The sequence below is a fragment of the Dendropsophus ebraccatus genome, chromosome 3, assembly GCF_027789765.1.
Source record: "Dendropsophus ebraccatus isolate aDenEbr1 chromosome 3, aDenEbr1.pat, whole genome shotgun sequence".
NCBI classification, from domain to species: domain Eukaryota; kingdom Metazoa; phylum Chordata; class Amphibia; order Anura; family Hylidae; genus Dendropsophus; species Dendropsophus ebraccatus.
This window is the reverse complement of record NC_091456.1, coordinates 8564133-8588512: the sequence shown is the minus strand read 5'-3', so window position 1 is coordinate 8588512 and position 24380 is coordinate 8564133. Positions and strand designations below refer to the sequence as shown.

General features: G+C 40.5%; 1 protein-coding gene across 7 annotated transcripts in view; it reads left to right on the top strand.

The window, feature by feature from the left end:
• Nucleotides 1-24380, top strand: part of ATXN2 (ataxin 2) — a 69834-nt gene that overhangs the window by 35122 nt on the left and 10332 nt on the right. For 3 of the 7 annotated variants that reach the window (XM_069960783.1, XM_069960780.1, XM_069960787.1), the window contains 10 exons: nt 9246-9425; nt 10018-10212; nt 11264-11365; nt 12218-12288; nt 12370-12683; nt 13532-13595; nt 14574-14726; nt 15007-15073; nt 19381-19565; nt 20623-20755. In XM_069960783.1, coding sequence (XP_069816884.1) covers nt 9246-9425; nt 10018-10212; nt 11264-11365; nt 12218-12288; nt 12370-12683; nt 13532-13595; nt 14574-14726; nt 15007-15073; nt 19381-19565; nt 20623-20755 — 1464 coding nt within the window. The remainder of the gene's footprint in view (nt 1-9245; nt 9426-10017; nt 10213-11263; nt 11366-12217; nt 12289-12369; nt 12684-13531; nt 13596-14573; nt 14727-15006; nt 15074-19380; nt 19566-20622; nt 20756-24380) is intronic. The other 4 variants (XM_069960784.1, XM_069960781.1, XM_069960785.1 and 1 more) reach the window with 2 other exon arrangements.

Here is a 24380-nt window from a genome sequence, read left to right as displayed (position 1 = left end):
CTGCTGGGAGCCCTCAGTTACTAACACATTTTTGTCTTTTTTATTTTTTTTAAATTCTACTTCCATTTATATTGTGTAATGTGTTTTATTCAAGTGTGGTAAACTCCCAATATGATACCTGTGTATATAAAAACTTTTTAGAGCGAATGTACCATCTCATAATGGTGCCGGCGCGGGGATCCTGGTGGTGCGGTCCCGTTTTCTGATTGTGCACTGAAGGCGGGCCTGTGCCCCCATTGTAACTATATCCCCACCCCTTGGTCATGCGGCCCTGCTTGATTCTAATAGAGGTGCGTTCCCGAGGGAAGGGGAAAATAATTCAGTGGGGGTGGGGGGGCACTAGGCCTGCCTCCAGCGCATACAGTGGATCAGTGCACAAGAAGAGAACACGGAGCGTGGGAACTAGGCAGTGTTTTGGGCGCAGTTGGCCGCTCATAGGGTGTGGAAAAAGATAAATAGCATTGTGAGATGGTAAATTTGCTTTAAAGAGACTGTCTCTAGCTTACTGCTTCCCTGAGGGGTAGATGCGGATTACAATGTCTTGTCACTTGAATTATTCTAATATGCGATATCTTCATTAACCAATGAGCCAACATTAGTTGTACTTTGTAACGACAACTCATTTTTCCATAGAATATGCTGCAAGACCAAAAAAATATTTGTGTGGTGTAGTTGGGGGGGGGAAAAAAAGCTGCTATTCAAATTTTGGGCAGGTTTCATGCTTATGGCACTCATTGTGTGGTAAAACGGATATGTTCTCGATACACAATTTCTGGAGTCTGGAGATTTTCACAGTCACTGCTTCCACACGTCAATCAATCAGACTTTGGCTTCACTCGGGACTAGCAAGTGAATCACACCCTGGTGCACCTCTCATACTAGACACAATGAATTAGTAACAGGTAGAAAATAAAAGCTGAGGGCCCTTACCGGTGAGTGCCCTAAGCTTTCATTTAATTTTTATTTTACTACTTTTAAAAAATGTAAAACTTAAAAAAGAAGGGCTTAAAACTGCTTAGTTTTTTTGGTCTATGGGGCTATTTCACGGGTCATTTTTTGCGCGATAACCTGTACTTTTTTATCAGTACCACACCTGCATATGTGTGACTTTTTCTTCACTTTTTGTACAATTTTTTTTCTGGGATGTGATAAAAAAAACAGAATTTTTGCACTTTTGGTGTGATTTAAGTGTTTGCCCTCTGTGATCAGGAATATGATAATTTATTAGTTCAGGCAATTTCCCCACAGAGCGATAGCAAACATGTTTGTTATTTATTTTTTTAACATTCTTTTATTTAAAAACTAGGAAGGGGAGGGTGATTTAATGGAATGGATTTGGTTATATATATATATATATAACACTCACTGTCCACTTTATTAGGTACACCATGCTAGTAACGGGTGGTCTTCTGCTGCTGTAGCCCATCTGCCTCAAGGTTCGACGTACTGTGCGTTCAGAGATGCTCTTCTGCCTAACTTGGTTGTAACGGTTGGCTATTTGAATCACTGTTGCCTTTTTATCAGCTCGAACCAGTCTGCCCATTCTCCTCTGACCTCTGGCATCAACAAGGCATTTCCGCCCACAGAACTACCGCTCACTGGATGTTTTTTCTTTTTCGGACCAATCTCTGTAAACTCTAGAGATGGTTGTGCGTGAAAATCCCAGTAGATCAGCAGTTTCTGAAATACTCAGACCAGCCCTTCTGGCACCAACAACCATGCCACGTTCAAAGGCCTCAAATCACCTTTCTTCCCCGTACTGATGCTCGGTTTGAACTGCAGGAGATTGTCTTGACCATGTCTACATGCCTAAATGCACTGAGCTGCCGCCATGTGATTGGCTGATTAGAAATTAAGTGGTAACTTGCAGTTGGACAGGTGTATCTAATAAAGTGGCCGGTGAGTGTATGTGTGTGTATATATTATATATATATATATATAAAAATTAAAAATTTAATTACACTTTTGTAATTCCCACTGGGGTACTTTTATGAGCCATATCATCATGATTGCTCATAGGAATCAATGCAATACATATATACTGCCTTGATCCAGGTTCTTGACACTGCTGAAGGCAGGCTGTAGCAATTGCCAAGCCTGAACAGCACAGAGACCTAGAAGAGGCCCCTGGCTGTGAGTTTAGTGGATTGGATCCCTCCACTGAACCACCATAGACTGGCATTTCTAATGTTTAAATGCGGCTTTCAGAATTGACAGCAGCATTTAAACAGTAAAAATGGTCGGCCAGAGAGATCACTCTAACGCAGGGGTGGGGAACCTCCGGCCCTCCAGCTGTTGCAAAACTACAATTCCCATTATGCCTGGGCAGCCGAAGCTAAAGCTTTACTTATCCAGGCATGATGGGAATTGTAGTTTTGCAACAGCTGGAGGGCCGAAGGTTCCCCATCCCTGCTCTAACGGCTATCAGCGGTCCAGTATAGAGGGGACTCTAGTCGGGATCCCTCTGTACCTCCTCAGCGATGCCATGACTGGTATGACGTCATTAAGAGGTTAATATTGAGGACGGCGTAGTCTTCCCCTTTATGTTCACACACTATAAGTAGTCCTGATATGAATAAAGACCTGCCCATCAGCCACCCATAGGCAGCTGTCTTCCTATACTGTGTATAGACAGGTGGATAGAGATTATATATAATCAAGACAATGGCTTCATTACATGTTTTGTTTTGTGTGTTTTTATTTTGCAATCCATAGAGAAGCCTATAACTCTGTACCCAGAGCACACTGCGTTTTTGGCATAGAAAAACCACAAACAAACGCAGTTTATGTAGATATCTGTCCGCAGTGCTTTGACAACAAAAAAAAACCATTTTGTAGTGTATCTACATGTCTTTTTTGTCAGAATCCAGGCTGCATTGACTAAATCATTAGTCCCTGTTGTACTTGTATGTGTGTATGTTTGTAGAGTTGGCCAGACTGCTTGACATGGGGAACCTAAATTTACTACTATTTTTTGTTGTTCTGGTATGTGAATTTTATTGTCTTTTGATAATTGTTGCTTGTGCTCACAACAACATTGATGCAGCTCTAATCATCTGTTGTACATGATGCTACCTATCTGTCCTATCACATGCTGCTTGACGTAAACTTTTTCTTTTACTTTCCTCACCCAAATGCATGGCCGCTCTGCACTCCTACACCATGCTTTATTATTTTTAATGCTGGTTATATAATGTGTATGTGACCCTGTGGTATATGTGGCTTATTACAAAATTGTAAACTTGATTTGTATAATGTGTATCTCAAAATGTTACATTACATAGAGTCTTACAGAATTTTTTTCCCATAAACTACCACGACAGCCTTTTGCTTTTCAGGATTAGGTTCCTAAACATGAGCCCCTCATTTTCTGCCTTTATAGAATATAAAAAGTTAACATTGGAGCATAGCACACAGCACATGCACATTGCCATCGGGCCTGCTTGCCTGAAAAGTCTAGCTAGGTAGTCTATAAACACTGATTTATTATTATTGCACAGATTGGGACAACAGTAAAAGTAGATATTGGGACCTGTTAGAGCCTTGATCTTCTATAGTATAACATAATGGTGCAGGTTTAAAGGCATAAAATTGCATGACCAGATCCTCTCCATACACAATAATGTTCATCACTGCCAAACATTTCTGTGTCACCTTATGGGAAGAGGAGGGTTAAGCTGCCGCCAGATAGCTCTGGTGGCAGCTTATCTCGAGGAGAAATAAGGGGGTAGGGCAGTAAAAAAAAAAAGAGTTTAAAAAGGCCTCCATACACATCATATCCTGAGAACAGAACTGTTCATTCACCACTGGGGGCTGGGTTCACACTACGTATATTTCAGTCAGTATTGTGGTCCTCATATTGCAACCAAAACCAGGAGTGGATTAAAAACACAAAGGATCTGTTCACACAATGTTGAAATTGAGTGGATGGCCGCCATTTAATGGCAAATATTTGCTGTTATTTTAAAACAACGGCTGTTGTATTGAAATAATGGCCGTTTTTTACTGTTATATGACGGCCATCCGCTCAATTTCAACATTGTGTGAACAGAGCCTTTCTGTGTTTTTAATCCACTCCTGGTTTTGATTGCAATATGAGGACCACAATACTGACTGAAATATACGTAGTGTGAACCCAGCATATAGATGTAAGGCTTGGTTCACGCTACGTTTTTGCAATCTGTTTTTTGCAAAAAAAAAAGAAAAAAAAAAAAAAACGGATAAAAAACTGGTAAAAAAAAAAACTTATGTAATTGTGTGCATCTGTTTTTCCATTGACTTCTATTATAAAAATAAAAGACGGATCTTTTTTTTTTTTTTTTTTTAATACAAAAAAATGTAGTCTACCTAGTTTTTGTGTCCGTTTTGATCTGTTTTTTATAATGGAAGTCAACGGAAAAACGGATGCACACAATTGTATCTGTTTTTTTTCAGCAGTTCATCCATTTTTATTTTTTTTTGGAAAAACGTAGTGTGAACCCAGCCTAAGGGCCCTATTCCACCGGACGATTATCGTTTGCATAATCGTTAACAATCTCAAACGACCGCTATTGCGAAAGACCTGAAAACGTTCACTCATTTCCATGGAACGATAATCGTTACTTATGATCATATTTGCGATCTTTTCTTCTTCGCTATTTCTTCGCTATTGCGTTCGTATCTACTGCAATCGACCGAACGATGTCTTATTCAATGCGAACGTTTTGCGAACGAGCAACGATAAAAATAGGTCCAGGTCTTAAGGCCCTATTCCACGGAACGATTATCGTTCGTTTTCGGACGATATCGACCGCTACGGACGATAATCGTTCCGTGGAATAGAGTGCAACGATCAGCCGACATCGTTCATGTCGGCTGATCGTTGCAGTCGCTTGTTTTTCAAAATGTTGAAAAACAAGCGACTGATATAAAAGCGATCAACGATTTCTCGTTCGGTCGTTAATCGTTAACTGCATTTCAACCGAACGATTATCGTTTAGATTCGAACGATTTAACGATAATCTGATTGATAATCGTCCGGTGCAATAGGGCCCTAAGTTTGCCGATACCGGTCAGGCTGTGTTCACACTACGTTTTTGCAATCCGTTGAAAAATAAAAACTTATGAAAAAGGGATTGCAAGAAACGGATGCAACTGTGTGCATCCGTTATGATCCGTTTTTCCATTGACTTCCTTTATTTAACCCTTTAAGGACATGGCCCATTTTCGTTTTTACGTTTTCGGTTTTTCCTCCTTGTGTTTAAAAGGTCATAGCACTTGCATTTTTCCACCTAGAAACCCACATGACCCCTTATTTTTTGCGTCACTAATTGTACTTTGCAATTACAGGCTGAATTTTTGCATAAAGTACACTGTGAAACCAGGAAAAAATTCAATGTGTGGTGAAATTGTAAAAAAAAACCATTTCTTTTATTTGGGGGAAATGTGTTTTTACGCCATTCGCCCTGGGGTAAAACTGACTTGTTATGCATGTTCCTCAAGTCGTTACGATTAAAACGATATATAACATGTATAACTTATATTGTATCTGATGGCCTGTAAAAAATTCAAACCGTTGTTAACCAATATACGTTCCTTCAAATCGCTCCATTCTCGGCTTATAGCACTTTTATCCTTTGGTCTATGGGGCTGTGCGAGGTGTCATTTTTTGCGCCATGATGTGATCTTTCTATCGGTACCTTGAGTGCGCATATACGACTTTTTGATCGCTTTATATTACATTTTTTCTGGATTTGATGCGACCAAAAATGCGCAATTTTGCACTTTGGGATTTTTTTGCGCTGACGCCGTTTACCGTACGAGATCAGGAATGTGATTAATTAATAGTTCGGGCGATTACGCACGCGGCGATAGCAAACATGTTTATTTATTTATTTGTTTACTTTTATTTAAAACCTGGGAAAAGGGGGGTGATTCAGACTTTTATTAGGGGAGGGGGCTTTTTACTATTAATGGTGCGTTCACACCTACAGGATCTGCAGCTGATTTTCTGCAGCAGATTTCATTTAAATAACTGAAAACAGCATCAAATCTGCTGCAGATCTGCTGCAGATCCTGTAGGTGTGAACGCACCCTAACAACACTTTTTTTTTTTACACATATACTAGAAGCCCCCCTGGGGGACTTCTAGTATATACACTGTGATCTCTCATTGAGATCTCTGCAGCATAGATATGCTGCAGAGATCCATGAGATCGGCACTCGGGTTTGCTTTCGGCTGCTGCAGCCGAAAACGAACCAGTGCCGAGCCGAGGACGGCGCCATCTTGGACGCATCCCCGGCCGGCATCAGTAACGGAGATCGCTCCTCCGGGACAAGGTCCCGGAGGAGCGATCTCCCCCACTAGACACCACGGAAACGTTGCCTCCGGTAATCGGAGGCAGCTGTCAACTTTGACAGCTGCCTCCGATTAGCTAATTAGCGGGCACGGCGATCAGACCGTGCCTGCTAATAGCAGCGGTCCCGGGCTACTCGCGGCACCCGGGATTGCGGCACTTCAAAGCGGGGCCGCCGCGCGGCCCCGCTTTGAAGTGCAAGTGAGGACATATGACGTAGGGGTACGTCATATGTCCTTAAGAGGTTAAAAAAAGATTTTTTTTTTGACTGACACAAAACATGGTCAACCTAATTTTTGTGTTCGTCAAAAAAAAACAAACAACTGATCCGTTAAACGGATTGCAAAAACGTAGTGTGAACCCAGCCTCACTTGTTTAAAGGGAAAAATTTTTAATATCCAATATGAATAGAAATATCTAAAACATTTAACTGTAAATAAACTGCATATAACATATATACACCGACTCATGAGTTTGATGCTCCAGTGCTCCCTCCCAGTCTTTACTTTCCTGGACTACTTCTGATAGACAACTGCTGCAGCCAATCACATATGTTAAACGGACTCCAAAAACGCAGTGTGAACACAGGGCAAATTATCTCTCTATGTAAGACAACGATCAGTCGAAGAGCTGATCATCAGCGGATTGTTGGCTTTCAACATGTTGAAAAATCATGCTGTGCATCACTGTGTGTAAAAGTGGTGCGTGGTCGATGACTGATGTGAGAAAAAGAATAAAGATTATACTTGGGTGTCCAGGCTCTCCTGGTGTTCTGCTGCCATTACCCCCCATTTCCTGCTCCCCTCATCCGCCTCAGACACTGAGACTGCTCGGTCAGTGACTGGCCACGGGGCTGTCCTTATTCTGCCAGTGATTGGCTGGGTGGTCTGTCCTTGAAGCGATGGAGCCAGAAGTGTCAGAGATGGTTGCATGTTGCAGGAAACGCAGGGAAAAGACACCAGGACACTGGGGGAGCATGGGTAAGTATAAACTTTTATTTTCTATGTGAAAGCAAGGGCTGTACGGACATTGCTATATATATATATATATATATATATATATATATATATATATATATATATATATATAATATTACACACAGCCCTTGCTATATGATTGTCAAGCTGTGTAAGTGAGCGCCAATCTAGCAGATAGGTGCTATGCTACACTGCTCATAGGGCTGTGGAATACGGCCCTTAGGGGCATGTAAAGGGAATCTGTCAGCTGCAATTCCCATTCCAAACTGCTGACGCTGTTATAATAAATAGCTGTTAGGTCAAGGAGACACGTGGAACCTTTCATAGGTGCTTCCATAACGTAGAAAATGCTATCATTCTCCTGTGAAAATTATCAGAGGCTTTCCCTAGCTCTGGAAGTGCTTGATGGTTGGTGGTTTTTATGTGTCCTTCACCCCAGCCTGTCTTCCCGCTGCCACTCAAGCAGGAATAGACCTGGTAGGGGGAGTCAAAAGACAATATAGTGCTCAGCCCTTCAGGAGCTCAGGAAAGCCGCTTTGACACTCCAGAGATTAAAACCATTTTTTTTACATTTTGAAAGCACAGCTGCGTATATGAAAAGTATCAGGTGTCTCCTTGACTTAACATTGTCAGCAGTTTTGAATGTACATCGCAGCAGACAGATTACTTTTTAATATGAATAGACACTAGGGAATGTTTTTTTCTTTTTGAGTTAGAAAAAAAAAAAAAAAAATACAACTTTTTTTTTTTTGAGATGGAAAATTGCTGTTTTGGGTCGCTTCATAGACAAAGAAAACCTGCCAGCATCTTGGTCAGCACTGCTGCAAGGTTCTCCAGTTTATCTGAATGATGGGACTATTTGTGAGGCGCTGTCTTTGTGCCCTGCTCTTATGTGTACTTGACATATAGTTACAGTATGTTATCTACAGTTTGTGACTCCATAGCAGATGGTGCTCAGTTAGTGTCACTGTAGTATTTTTTTATTAATTTTTATTTTTTTTTTGCAAAAATCAATAGTACAGGCTATTTTAAGAAACCTTGTAATTGGGTTTATTAGGCAAATATGAAATTATCTGAATTCAAAAAAGACTTTTTCCAGGTCCCCCCCCCCCCCCCCCCCCTACCCTCATCTTTCTCATTCACTGCTCATTATCAGGAAATCTCGACTTTTACATCAGTCAAGCCCTTTGTAATCTATGGAGAGGGGAGTGGGGAGGAGGAAGATTAGTCGGCAGCAGAGAACAAAGGATTACACAGTGGGACCTGTGTGAAAGCCAGTATTCAGAGGTCAGACAGGTCAGTGCTGACTTCAGAGGAGATAGCCCGGTGATGTACCTGTATATTAACTTTGTTGTCCTGTTTTGGTGCCTCATCTCCCTCCACCCCTCCCCTCTCCATAGAGAACAATGAATACAGGGGGGAGAGCTTCAAACTGCTTTCTCTAGCTAATAAACCCAACTACAAAGTTTCTCAAAATCGCCTGTACTATTGATTTCTGCAAAGAAAATTTAAACGACAGTGACACTTTAAAGAATAGTTTCATGTTAGGAAGATTGTACAATTCCTTCTAGAAGTTCTTCTCGGGTTCTCTAATAATACATTGTGTTTTTTCCTTACATGCATGCTTTTTATATTTGTTTAAATACCCTTCCATGGCATTTGTTGGTGGCTGCATGCAGATTTTAATGTCATTTCTGCAGTGACGTATCGAGGCTTGTTTTTGTGCTTACAGGTCTATGGTAGTCTCCAATATTCTGCTTATCATGACTATGTGCTGCTGTGGTGGCAATATTGTGATGCTGTATCTGTTTTTCAGAAAAATAAACTCATAACTCCCCAAGTCTAGAATTTACCTGGTGTCTGTCTGTTTTTATGCCTTTTTTGTTTTGTTTTTTGTTTAGTAAAGTTTACAAAGAAACTGTTATAATTTCAGGACCTCCAAGGATGTCTCCCAAGGCACAGCGGCATCCTCGTACCCATAGAGTTTCTAATGGTAGGAGCATGTGTGGTGGTCTTGAATTTGTTTCTCGCAATGAACCAGGAGATGTGTCCGCTCCACCGGTGTCCAGAAACAGCTCCTCAGGTGGCACTTGGTCATCTGTTGTGAGTGGAGGTCAGTAGAAAGTCTATTTTACGGCATTTAAATAGTTTTTAAAAAAAATTTTTTTGTAACATCTAAGCAATTTACTTAAAGGGGTACTCCAGCGATTGATTTTTTTTTTCTTTCTTTCAAACTAACTGGTTTGAAATGGTTATATTGATTTGTAAATTACTTCCATTTAAAAATCCCCAGCCTCCCAGTACTTATCAGCTGCTGTATGTCCTGCAGGAAGTGGTGTATTCTTTTCAGTGTGACACTGTGCTCTCTGCTCCCACCTCTGTCCATGTCAGGAACTGTCCAGAGTAGTAGCAAATCCCCATAGAAAGCCTCTCCTGCTCTTGACAGTTCCTGACATGGACAGAGGTGGCAGCAGAGAGCACTGTGTCAGACTGGAAAGAATACTCCATAAAGCAGCTCATAAGTATGGGAAGAGTGGAGTCTTTTAAACATAAATAAATTACAAATCTATATAACTTTCTGAAACCAGTTCATTTTTAGATATTTTCACTGGAGTACCCTTTTAAACAAAATACTGTGCATTTTTTGTGGAAGAGTAAGGTTTCACTTTTTTTTTTTTTTTTTTTTGGTTTATGCTTGTTTGTAGTACAAAGATTGTCACCCAAAACCCACAGGCCTAGATCTCCAAGACAAAGTGCTATGAGTGGTGCCGCCGGACCAGCTGTAAGCTCTCCTCAGGCTGGTTCTGTTGCTCCAGATTCTGTTACTATGCCTGTACCCACTGGATCTCCAACACCTGCAAGCCCAGCTTCCAACAGAGCAGTTACTCCTTCTAATGAAGGTATGTGTGTGATGGTTTGTATGGTTATGTATGGGGAGGGGGTGGATATAGAAGCCGCCGGTCACTTACCTCCCTGGTTCCAGCACTGGATCCTGGATTGCATCCTGGATCCTGGTCTGAGCTGCAGCTTGAGACGTGACGTCTCAAGGCAGGTCAGCCATTTAGAGGCCGAGGGGGGACTCCGCTACTACCGCTGAATAACTGAGCTGTCTTGAGACGTCCGGTCTAAAGCCGCAGCTCAGACCAGGAAGCAGCGCGATCCGGGACCCGACGCTTGAACCGGGGAGGTAAGTGACCAGCGGCTTCTATATCCACCCTCTCTCCTGCCATACACTGAAAATGACCCCAGCCCAGAGTACCCCTTTAAGCTCATTTCCTGGTTTTGTACTTTGAAAAAAAAAAAAAAAAAAAAAGTTAAAATAACAGGATGTTTAGTGCTCTGACTTTATAACACATTGTGTCCCCAAGTGCAGAGCTTTATGGCAGCCTGACTTCTTAAAGGGAGACTGACAGCACAGATATGAATAAATCTGTGCTTCCAGTTTTCAGATGTCATATGAGCTTTTTTTTTTAGAGATGTTGTGCTGATACATCTGCCCAGTTTAACCTGCCAATTTACTTTTAAAAAATTCCAGCACTGTATGTAAATGTGGGCCATCAAGTCATCTGGGCATTATCTGTTGGCCAAGTAGTCACTGTCATCAGGTATACCAGCGCTGTATTAGCTTTTGGCATATCTTAACAAGGCCAATAGCTGGTTTTGATTCCCAGCACGGCTGCAATTTTTTCTATGGTTACCAACCATAAACAATTATCGCTAAAACCTAATGCATTACTCCCTCAACGTTTTCTCAGACCTCTGGCTTTGGCAGGGGGTTTAATTCCCATAACATAACCAGACACCATGCCATTTACCCAGCACGTATTGGGAGTAAACACAATGAAAGACATCTGCATGAGATCGGGATGTATGGGGATAGGTCAAAAATTAGGTTGGGATATAAGACTACACTCTGAATTAGTATTTAATGTGTATGTGTTTTGTATCTAGCTAAGGATTCTCGATTACAAGATCAGAGGCAAATTTCTCCAGCTGGAAGGGAGTCTATGAAACAAAGTGATTCTTCTTCCTTTAGCAAACCTGACAACAAAGGTATGTGCACAAATATAACATTGAAGTTTTTTGTTAATTGACCTGATGGGAAAACTCCACTTGCTCCACTTTATGCTTTTATTATGGGTCCATTTACACAGAAAGATTATCTGATAGATTATCTGCCAAAGAGTTGAAGCCAACACTAGGAATGGATTTGAAAAGGGGAAAAATCTTAGTTTTTCCTTTAGGACCTGATCTCTTTCTATAGTCTGTTTCTGGCTTTGGCTTCAAATCTTTGGCAGATAATCTGTCAGATAATCTTTCTGTGTAAATGGGCACTTAGGAGCTGTTCTGAGCAGTATAGATCTGCTGACTTGCCTATTGATTCAATCAAACATTTTCTTCTCTGTTTAAAGGGGTAATTCACAATTTTTTTTTCTCCCAAATCAACTTGTGCCAGAAAGTTATATAGATTTGTAATTTACTTCTATTTAAAAAAAATCGTTACTCTTGCAGTACTTATCAGCTGCTGTATGTACTGCAGGAAGTGGGGTATTCTTTTCAGTCTTGACACATTGCTCTCTGCCACCTCTGTCCATGTCAGGAAATGTTCAGAACGGCAGCAAATCCCCAGAGAAAACCTCTCCTGCTTTTCAGCCTGGAAAGAATACACCACTTCCTGTAGGATATACAGCAGTACTGGAAGACTGGTGATTTTTTTTTTAAACAGCAGTAAATTTCAAATCTCTGGCCCCAGTTGATTTGAAAGAAAAAAATAGGTAAACAACCCCTTTTAATTAAATGTATGTATGTATGAGAAATGCTTGATTATTGAACTGAATGTATGTAACATCTATGTCCAATCCAAGTCTCTTAAGCATGAAACAATGTTTATGGTTTTATATCCAGTAGTATCATCAATGGCTTCAGAGCAAAGAAAGCAACTGGATGACTTAAAGAAGTTTAAAAATGATTTCAGGGTATGTATGCTATATGGATGTGATATGGATTTAAGGAATAAGATATTCAGAACTGTTTGATTATTTTATGTTTCTCTATAGTTACAGTCTAGTTCTAGTCCTGATGCCATTGATCAGCTCCTTGGCAAAAACCGTGACAACTTGGAGAAGCCTAGAGATCTTTTGAAGGACAAGTCTGACTCTAATTCCAAGGAGTCTGCCAGTGAAAGTGGCAGTAATGCACCTACAAGCAACAGCAGTAGCAAACCAAGCAGCCCCAGCATCTCCCCGTCAATTAGCAGTAGTGGTTCTGAACACAAAAGAGGACCAGAGGTTACATCACAAGGTGTACAGACCTCTGGACCAGGCAAACAGGATCATGAAGACAAGGATGATAAAAAGGAAAATGCCTCAGAGTGAGTGAATTACTACCCTTCTTGAACAAAGTAATGAAGTACTGTACATTAAAGAAACTAGATTTGAGAATAGACTTATAAGGGGGTGGGTGCCTGATAATTATATATATATATATATATATATATATATATATATATAATGTAGTATAGAAGTATATAAATGACCTATGCGCAAAACAACAAACAAAAAAAAAACTTTCCAAGGTATTAGGAAATAAAAACAAATGAAAACTTCTTGTTGCTGGATCCAATTGTGACTTTTTGTGTTTGTGTGTAACCACCCTTTGTGATAGAAGTCTTATGGGGTTTCTTTTGCTGCCTTCCGGGTTATTATTGGGTAGGTCAAACTGCATAAAATGTTCAGTAATGGATTGAGTAACATGGCAAAGAGTTCCTCATATTTCGGACTTTTTTACAGACAATCTTAAAGGCATTGGTTAATAACATAAAAGACAATGAAATCTGTCTATGAAGCAAATAAGTCTGATGTATGCAGGCCGAAGAATGGAGCTCACTGCCGCGCACTACCCCTGGTTGTGTCTCAAGGTTGCAGCATTGCAGTGCGACCTCGAGATACAACCAGGGGTAGCGCGCGGGCGTGTGCTCCGCTCTTTGGCCAGCGTACATCAAATTTTTTTGCCTCGCAGACAAATTTAGAATCTTTGTCTTTTACATTATGTGAACAGCTGGTACAAATGAAAGCAAGGCTTTTAAGTCATTACATGTAAGATCTAAATGCCAATATTGCACCTAAAAGAAAAGCACCTGCTGTAGTCAGAATCTCGTGCAGCCTCAAATGCCCTTTTCACATTACCATAGATGAATTACCATTTAATTTTCTCTTCCAGGCAAGTAAGGAAATCTACATTAAATCCCAATGCAAAGGAGTTCAATCCGCGATCATATGCTCAAGTAATTATACCGATTTCTTTTATGTATTCTCTTTGCTTCATTTGAAAAGGAGATGACCACTTTTAGCTTATTAGGGCTGGGTTCGGATGTTTGGGGTTTGTTTTTTGATTCATCATAACCTAGCTGACGGGAAACATTGCTTGATGATACATAGCTCCAGCGCCTTTCCCCATTTCAGTTTGTGCGGCCTCCAGGTAGATTGTAACATGCAATGGACTCGGCTTGTGTTGCCATTAAAATTGGCTACAGATCTCCAGCCATATACATGCAGGCCTTAAGATTGGGTATCTGAATTCCAAATCTTTTCAGCATAAGCTTTATGTTTACCATGAAAACATTTTTCCTATTTAAAATAAATCATACTAATCAACCAAGGGACCAAAAGTTTCCGATTTAGTAGAGCGTCCTAAAGATGGATGGAGACTTAGAGGCCATTCATACTCCACTGGGAATTCTGGAAGAAATATGCAAAGTAGCTCACACTACCTTTTTACTTTTCACTTCAGCTAGGAGTTAACTAGAATATAACTAGGGATATATGCTAATCCTAAAATACCCAGTCATGTTCTAAGGCATCTAGTTAAAGTGAAGCATTTTCTTGAAAGGAAAGCTTTAAAGGGAACCAGTGCCCCCCCCCCGTGCCGGGGTCACAGGCTCCCGACCCCTCACTACAGCCCCCTATACTCACCTGATCCCGCTTCTGGATCCGGTCGGGTCACGGAGATATCAGCCGCTGCAGCCCGGCGCGCGGACTCCTCTCTCAGCGCGCGCGGAGGTTGATGTCCTTTTGTATCCTTTTAACATGGACTAAATAAACTTGGAGCTGGAAATCATCCTCTTTAGTACCATGAGGGGAAAGCTGCCTGAAATGGCGGTGTGAGAGCTGCTTTTTACATCCTTTCTTCCAAGAACAATTCAAATGACTGTCCAAAGACGCAGACTTTAATCAATTTCTCCCTTTTCCTCCATAAAATGCAGCCTAAGCCTTCTACAACGCCAACCTCACCTCGACCACAAGCTCAGCCAAGCCCTTCAATGGTGGGACATCAGCAGCCGACTCCTGTGTACACGCAGCCAGTTTGTTTTGCACCAAATATGATGTATCCAGTTCCTGTGAGTCCTGGTGTACAGGTAATGCATGTAAATCTAGTATATATTAGTAATTTTTATTGTATATGTGTAATTTATCAACTTCACAGTAATAATTAAATTCTAAAATTCTGCCGGTAACCCTTAGTTATCACTCTATACCAACAGTTAGTGAGCTGTCTTAAGATTATGTCTCAACCTATTTGTTTGAACAATATGTTTTTCATATAAAATATGATAGATGCCATTTTGTTTTAAAAGTTCACATATTCAGCATTGTTTCTTTTAAGCAATATGTTTGTGTTTTTCCTTTTATCTTTAGCCATTATATCCGATTTCTATGACAACAGTGCCAGTCAATCAGGCCAAGACATACAGAGCAGGTAAAGGTGAGACTGACACGCACTGCATGCTTTTATTTTACTGTGTCGTATTTGTGGACAGCTTACATAATGGAGATTTCATTAAACAACTAGGCCCCCTTCACACGTCTGGAAAATCTGTCCAGATTTCGTTTTAGAAAGTCTGAAAAGATTTCCTGACCTATAGAATAGTACCGGGCACGGACACCCTTCAGTTTTTTTCCTGAAGGGTGTCCGTTCCAGAAAATTTAGAATTTTTTTTTTTTTTCATCATTTCCTATTCTCAGACAGAATTCCAGGACAGATTCCCTATTGAAATATAGGTACATCCAGAGTTCTGGATGTTTTGCTTTGCAGCCCCGGAACAGCACCAGGGCAAGTGGCTGCGCTGTGATTGACAGGGCCCTGTTAAGCACCCTGTGGCTGCAGGCGGCATTATACTACAAGAGGCCTCTACCTTCCCTCAGCGCTGTAACGCACGCATGATGTCACTCGTTCACACGCAGAGTGAAGGAGAAGGCGGCTGAAGTCTCCTAAAAGGCTTCAGGATCAGTGTTTCTTGGCCATGAAAACAGCCATGGACATGTGAAGGGGGCCTAAAGGTTTGGACCAATGGTGCTGAACCAACCGCGATGTTAGTTGTTTAGGCATTCTCTAATATACTTGGGGTCGACCAATTAAAAACTGCCCAATTTAAAGAGTTTTTTCACCAAGTGTTGCTGAGGAGGTGGGAAAGTAATGTGTAGCTCCCTGGCTCCTTTCCACTAAACTGTAATGGGGCACCGCTCCCCGCTGCACTTTCTGATTTGTGGTCGATGTAGACATGTTAATCATTGACTGCAGCTTTGTCCCGCCATATGGGCATTTCTCGTGCTAACCACTAACCAGAAAAAGCAAGGTTGGTAAGTTTGGCTTTCCCACTTACCTAGTCTACCTTTTAAACTGACACACAGGGTAGAAAACCTATTTAACTTCCCGTAGGAAAATCATAATGATAAAAATGTCTATATACCTCCCGTCCACACACACCAAATCCATCTGCTTATACACTTGTATCCTCATGGTCTGCAGCAATAATTGAAATAAGAGTGAGGAGATAGGGTATAGAGTGATAGTCTATTAGAGTATCATTTTGTTAAAAACATACAAAAAAATAGAATGAAGTCATTAAGCCTTGTTTTTGCCATGTCTAGTATTTCTATACGAAATGATTACAAATCACATTGTAGTTGCAATAAACAGTTATGCTTAGTTATGTTGTAAGATATGAACTGTATTAGTAACCAGCAGAATAGGTATAGACAATCCAGCTCACCGCACCTGCATGTAATCTCTCCTCATCAGGTGCACGGAGGTGTGGGCTTCACCGGCTTAGAACAACATAAGGAAAATTCCAGCACCATGCAAGTCCATGACGAATTCTTTATTGTGGCACCGTAAAAAATATAAAAACTTGACAATAGCTTGACAATAGCTGACACGTTTCGATCTGTGCAGATCTTAATCGTAGCATGGGTGTACATAATGTTATCCAACTTATATAGGTAATACAGATACATGGTAACACCTTCTTTCTTAGTCACACCCATCCACAAAGGGGGAGGGGACTGTTTAACCCTAGCAGTATATGTTGCACGCATAAATATTTACAAACAATGCAAAATAATGCAAAACATATCATAAATGCATATATAGGTTCAAAGGAAAAAATGAAACAGAGAAAAAGAAAAAGAAAGAAAAAAACAAGAAATAATGCATCATAGGACTATACAAAGGAGATAATAATAATGTGTGTATAAATTAGTACTGATACATTAAATCATAACGATGATTCAGACCCGCGGGATATCTAGTTTTCAAAGTAAAAATCCAAAAAGCTTCTCGGCTTAGAAGCATCTTCCGTCTGTCTCCACCACGTGAGGGCTGAAAGACGTGTTCAATACCCATGCAAGAAAAGCTCTGTAAATCGCCCTGGTGGACAGAGGAAAAATGCTTAGAAACCGCAGAGACACTGACTGCATTCACATTGTTGCTATCTGACATATGTCTGCGCATGCGTATTTTTAATGCACCTGTAGTACATCCCACATATTGCAACTGGCATGTTTTACAAGTGATCAGGTACACTACAAAAGTGGTGTTACAATTAATAAAACTCCTGATTGGAAAGGTAGCTCCAGTTACCGTGGATGTAAACGTTTTTTCAATTTGCATGTGGTGGCAGGTTATACAGATGTTGTGTCCACATCTGAAATTGCCAGTGGTATGCAGCCAAGTTCTGGTATTTTGTTTTTGGCTGGAAAACCTACTTGGTGACAAGCGTTGTCCCAGAGTCCTACCTTTACTGGGCACAATAGATACACCAGAATTCAAGATGTCATGAAGCATCTCGTCATGATAAAGGATTTGTAAATTTTTTTTTTTTTTTATTTGCTGGGTGACATGCGATGTATCTTCGCTCTATACATGTATACCTCATGATCTGGGTCTGAAGGCCTTGCATTGGTTTCTACAGGAACACAGCTCATATACCATAGAGTTACGTGAATATATTATTTTGGTTGTGGAATACCTTTTGACACATAATTTCTTTTCCTTTGACAACACTTATTATTTACAGACGTCCGGTGCCAGTATGGGCGCGAAATTCTCTCCGTCATATGCTATTATTTTTATGGCTTGGTGGGAAAACATTTATCTTTTTCAAACAGACTCCCCCATTTTACAGTCGGTGGTGTGGTATGGCCGCTACATCGATGACGTCATACTCATTTGGTCTGGCGATGTGGCGGCCATACCTACCTTAGGAGATTATTTCAACACCAACACTTTTAATTTAAGGTTTACGTTACAGTGGGATAAAATCAGCATTTCCTTTTTAGACCTTACTCTAACAGGTAACGTCACCGACCAAAGGGTAGAGACAGTCACCTACCGTAACCCACATCGGGTAATACCATCTTATATGCAAAATCTTGTCATCCATTACATACAATAAAATCAGTACCCGTGGGAGAGCTCACAAGAGCAAAACGGAATTGCTCAGACCCGGATAAATGGTCACAACAGAAAAACCAGGTTTTAAATCGCCTCTGTGAACGGGGCTACAGTGGATGGATGTTGGATCGGGCTGACAAAAAAGTGTCTGCCCGTTCTCGGGAGACACTGTTAATGCCTAAAGTACATAACCCCTCCGGCACCCCAACTGTGGCACTAGTCACCCCTTATAGTACAGACTTCAATGATGTCAAGCGCATCTTCCATAAAAATTTACAAATCCTTTATCATGACGAGATGCTTCATGACATCTTGAATTCTGGTGTATCTATTGTGCCCAGTAAAGGTAGGACTCTGGGACAACGCTTGTCACCAAGTATGTTTTCCAGCCAAAAACAAAATACCAGAACTTGGCTGCATACCACTGGCAATTTCAGATGTGGACACAACATCTGTATAACCTGCCACCACATGCAAATTGAAAAAACGTTTACATCCACGGTAACTGGAGCTACCTTTCCAATCAGGAGTTTTATTAATTGTAACACCACTTTTGTAGTGTACCTGATCACTTGTAAAACATGCCAGTTGCAATATGTGGGATGTACAACAGGTGCATTAAAAATACGCATGCGCAGACATATGTCAGATAGCAACAATGTGAATGCAGTCAGTGTCTCTGCGGTTTCTAAGCATTTTTCCTCTGTCCACCAGGGCGATTTACAGAGCTTTTCTTGCATGGGTATTGAACACGTCTTTCAGCCCTCACGTGGTGGAGACAGACGGAAGATGCTTCTAAGCCGAGAAGCTTTTTGGATTTTTACTTTGAAAACTAGATATCCCGCGGGTCTGAATCATCGTTATGATTTAATGTATCAGTACATTTATACACACATTATTATTATCTCCTTTGTATAGTCCTATGATGCATTATTCCTTGTTTTTTTCTTTCTTTTTCTTTTTCTCTGTTTCATTTTTTCCTTTGAACCTATATATGCATTTATGATATGTTTTGCATTATTTTGCATTGTTTGTAAATATTTATGCGTGCAACATATACTGCTAGGGTTAAACAGTCCCCTCCCCCTTTGTGGATGGGTGTGACTAAGAAAGAAGGTGTTACCATGTATCTGTATTACCTATATAAGTTGGATAACATTATGTACACCCATGCTACGATTAAGATCTGCACAGATCGAAACGCGTCAGCTATTGTCAAGCTATTGTCAAGTTTTTATATTTTTTACGGTGCCACAATAAAGAATTCGTCATGGACTTGCATGGTGCTGGAATTTTCCTTATGTTGTATTAGTAACCAGTTTTTCTTTGTTTTGCAGTACCAAATATGCCTCAGCAGCGACAGGATCAGCATCACCAGAATACAATGATGCACCCTGTTTCTGCAGCCGGACCACCTATAGTAGCTACTTCACCTGCCTATTCTGCGCAGTACGTTGCTTATAGCCCACAGCAGTTCCCCAGCCAGCCTCTAATGCAGCACGTGCAGCACTATCAGTCACAAGTAAGCAAGTTTTTTTTTTTATTATGTCACTAAGGTCATCGCATTCAGAAGAATATTATTTAATTTTCTTTATGCTTGTTGAGATGCCTTGTCTCTGTATGTATCTTTCGGATCTGAAGGATTGTAATTCTTGCATCTATCGAAATCTGTTGCTTGTGAATTTGTACTTTGTTAATTTTCAAAGGGATTTTTCAGCAAAAAATGCTACTGGGGCAGGAAAAAATAAAATTGTATGCACACCTAGTTCCATTTCCCCACAGCTCCCTTTCTATTTCTTTCCTTCTCCTTTACCCCATTGATTTTTTTTGTTTGGTTTCATCTGAGAAGCAAGAAAGAAAACAATCGCTAGAGGTAGCAATCTGCCATCTTGGCCAGTGATTGGCTGAGTTTGGCAGGTCCTGCTTTGAGCTCTTATCTGTTAGTGGCTGGGATTAGGTGAATTTTTGGCTATGCTCAAACTAAGTAAAAATAAGTGCATACAACGGCCATTGAACTCGACCATTAATACCCCTTTTTTTTTTTTTTTGTTTTGCAAGAACAGCTGTTATTTGCACTTATTACATTGTTTGAACATAACCTTTTATTCTTTTTCCTTCACTCCAACATTGCCTTAATTTTATTTTATTTTTTTAACACAGTGGGCTACAATACCCCATTAAAGGGGACCTGTTACCCTGGCTGCCAAGGTAAAGCCCGCCTGACCCCCCCGGTGGAGCCTCTTAAACTTATCCCCGGTCCCGGACCTCTCAGAGATGAGTCCATCGCCCATAGAGAATGACTGAGCAGTCATTTTCCATGTGTGTCGGACTCCTCTCTGGTGAGCGCGCGCGCACGGCTTCCGACTGGGATTTCTCGCGGCAGGACGGGGTCCGGGACTTCGAGGAAGGGGTAGGTATAAGGGGCTTCACCCCGGCAGCCGTGGTGACAGGTCCCCTTTAAGGGCTATATATTTACTCCTTTAAAAGAGGGGTACTATTGTCTTAATTAAAATAAAAGTTAATTTGTAAGTTAAGTTTTGTATTGAAATGCTTATTTTCTTGATATCTTTGTTTTCCAGCATCCCCATGTATATAGCCCTGTAATTCAAGGAAACTCTAGAATGATGGCCCCACCAGCACATGCACAGGCTGGTTTAGTGTCTTCATCTGCTACACAGTATGGTGCTCCAGAACAAACACACGCCATGTATGGTAAGACCCCAGCAGAATTTGTGCACCTGCATTTCTTTCATGTGTTTCTCTAGAGATCCATCTGCAACGTTTAGCATGTTTTAATATTATTACGACAATTAAGATATAAAAGTATTAAAGCTATTGTCGGGTAACAACATTGTAGGCGGCATCCTTCATGGTGCTCTTTTAACTGTGTCAGTCAACTTTTCCTATAAACTAGACAAAAGGATTTAAGTCAGTATTTGTCAGCTTGCTTCATCATCCTTGCTCTTGGCATGCTGAATGAATACTATAGCTTTCCAGCTTATAGAAGTAATAAAACATTCACAATGAGAGTTTATTAAACCATCTACTGTAAATAGACAGATATCTACTTGCAGTAATTGAGTGGGAAATGGTGGCAAATTAATATATAGTATATGAGTTAATTTTATTATTCTGGAAATTTATAGATTAATTTTTATTTAATTTTTTTTTTTTTTTGCACCAGTTCATTTGAAGGTTTTTTTCTTGCTGAACTACCCTTTTGTATATCACTTTTTTGGTAAATGTCGAACTTTATTTTGAAACCAGGGAATTGAAGGGAGAGGAGACCTCTTTTAAACACTAAAGCAATTACATATGTTGATATGCATTACTTTACCACACGATCACCATTTGGTTCACCTGCTTTTGACTTTGGGTGTCAATCTAGTAGTAATGTGTTAATGCTCTGATATCTGTTGTAAAGTTTAGAGGCATACGCATTATTTTCTGAATACCCGACCTGGTTATTATTTGATCGTGTCTCCAATATAATTCGTATGATGTATTACAGACCAGGTTTTGTCCATTCCATTGACACTTGTCACTATAGTGATTTTTATTTTAATGTTAAATATCAGATGTCCAGCATGCATAGTGTATTAATAGGACCTATGTGTGATACTTGGGTGATATATTATGCCTGGCCAACTCCTTTATAAATTCTGTGTTGTAGGGGGCCCATAGTTACATTTATTTTTTGTGTAGTGAATGTTGCTCTTGTAGAGCTATGCAGTGCTCTGAACACATTATAGTGTAAGTAGCTGGATAGTTTAAGTATATAAGTAATTTAGTTCTAGGTCGGTGGGTTTGCATGTTACCATGTTTTTGTTTTCGTATTGTTTGCATTCCCAGTTATTATAAAAGGACTTTTAGTAGTCATGGGAATTCCCTCCTGTAAGATCAGCTGCTGCTTTACCAAACAGAGCATCTGTGTCTGTAGAGTTTGAGGTTTTTCATGGCCTATTCATAAGAGGCAATGGTAGTCATATCTCATAAATTATGAGTCTACACTGTACAGGATATGGACAATGGCTGCCTTGTCATCTGATTTGGACTAGTACTTGTACTTGATATATTTTCAGCCCAGAGTTGCCTTGTTTTTCAAAAGATGGTATGCGATTGTGTGTGTCAAACCCCCCCAAGATATAAGTATTAACACGAACATGGAAGCCAGTCTGTTTTTCAGCCTCAACTTGGCCATAGACATTCTGTAGTCTCCAGCAGTCTGTGCTCTTGTTTTATAGGTGTTTTAGGCTGACAGAATTTGGTTGACTAGCTGTGTGCTCCCTTGTTCTGTCTCCATCAATGGATGTGTATGCGCAGATTACCTGAGCATACACTTTTTTGTTTTTTAAACTCAGAGTTGGAAACTCATGATTGTAGTCCTATAGTATTTTTTCCCCCAAAAAATCAGAAGCACACATGAATATTTTAAAGTGTCTCTGTTGTTATAACTTACAAAATCTAAATCAGCAGATTTAATGTAAAGCAAGTTTGAAATATACATTCATTATTCCGTATATACTCCTCCCAGTGTACACACAATAAAAACCAGAGCAGGTTTTTATCATGTGTACACTGGGAGGAGTATATACAGTAAGATCTTGAACCTGTGGGTTGCTGTTGCACTTAGTATTTTTGTCTGTACTTAAGCCACAAGCAGCGTGCAACCTGCAGTGTGAACAGAGGCATAGAGGTGCTGCCAATTCTCCCCCCTTTTTTCCCCCAGCTATACTTACTGTATCCAGGCCCAGTCTCCAGAAGGCAGCTATATAACAGCTATACTTACTGCATCCAGGTCCACTCTCCTGAAGGCAGCTATACTTACTGTATCCAGGTCCATTCTCCTTAAGGCAGCTATATAACAGCTATACTTACTGTATCCAGGCCCAGTCTCCTGAAGGCAGCTATATAACAGCTATACTTACTGTATCCAGGTCCAGTCTCCTGAAGACTGCTATATAATAGCTATACTTACTGTATCCAGGTCCAGTCTCCTGAAGGCAGCTATATAACAGCTATACTTACTGTATCCAGCTCCATTCTCCTGAAGGCAGCTATATAACAGCTATACTTACTGTATCCAGATCCAGTCTCCTGAAGGCAGCTATATAACAGCTATACTTACTGTATCCAGGTCCAGTCTTCTGAAGGCAGCTATATAACAGCTATACTTACTGTATCCAGGTCCAGTCTCCTGAAGGCAGCTATATAACAGCTATACTTACTTTATCCAGGTCCAGTCTCCTGAAGGCAGCTGTATAACAGCTATACTTACTGTATCCAGGTCCAGTCTCCTGAAGACTGCTATATAATAGCTATACTTACTGTATCCAGGTCCAGTCTCCTGAAGGCAGCTATATAACAGCTATACTTACTGTATCCAGGTCCAGTCTCTTGAAGGCAGCTATATAACAGCTATACTTACTGTATCCAGGTCCATTCTCCTGAAGGCAGCTATATAACAGCTATACTTACTGTATCCAGGTCCAGTCTCCTGAAGGCTGCTATATAACAGCTATACTTACTGTATCCAGGTCCAGTCTCCTGAAGGCTGCTATATAACAGCTATACTTACTGTATCCAGATCCAGTCTCCTGAAGGCTGCTATATAACAGCTATACTTACTGTATCCAGGTCCAGTCTCCTGAAGGCAGCTATATAACAGCTATACTTACTGTATCCAGATCCAGTCTCCTGAAGGCTGCTATATAACAGCTATACTTACTGTATCCAGGTCCAGTCTCCTGAAGGCAGCTATATAACAGCTATACTTACTGTATCCAGATCCAGTCTCCTAAAGGCAGCTATATAACAGCTGTACTTACTGTATCCAGGTCCATTCTCCTAAAGGCAGCTATATAACAGCTATACTTACTGTATCCAGGTCCAGTCTCCTGAAGGCAGCTATACTTATACTAGCTAGACAGATTTTCTGACTTGTGCTTGTTGAAAAAAAAAACAAAAAAAAAAAAAAACAGACTATAAACAGGTAAACTGCTGATAACGACAGTGACACTTTAAGCTTTGTAGTATGCGTGATAAACAGATCATCTTCTAGCAACTTGTGGTTCCCCTTAGCTCAAGTGCAGACTGTTCATTTTTGAGAAGCCATCAGTTACATTAAGTCTTTAACACCAAAATACAGAGTAAAGTCTGCAGCTGCAATCTGTAAGACTACTTAGATCGCGTATCGTTTACCCACAGGATAGGAAATAAATGTCAGATGACTGTGGATTACACCTGCTGGGATCCCCAGTGATCCTGACAATAGGGACCTGATTGTTTTAAACAGACCAGTTGCGTTTGCACTGTTATTTTTTTCATTCTTTAATAT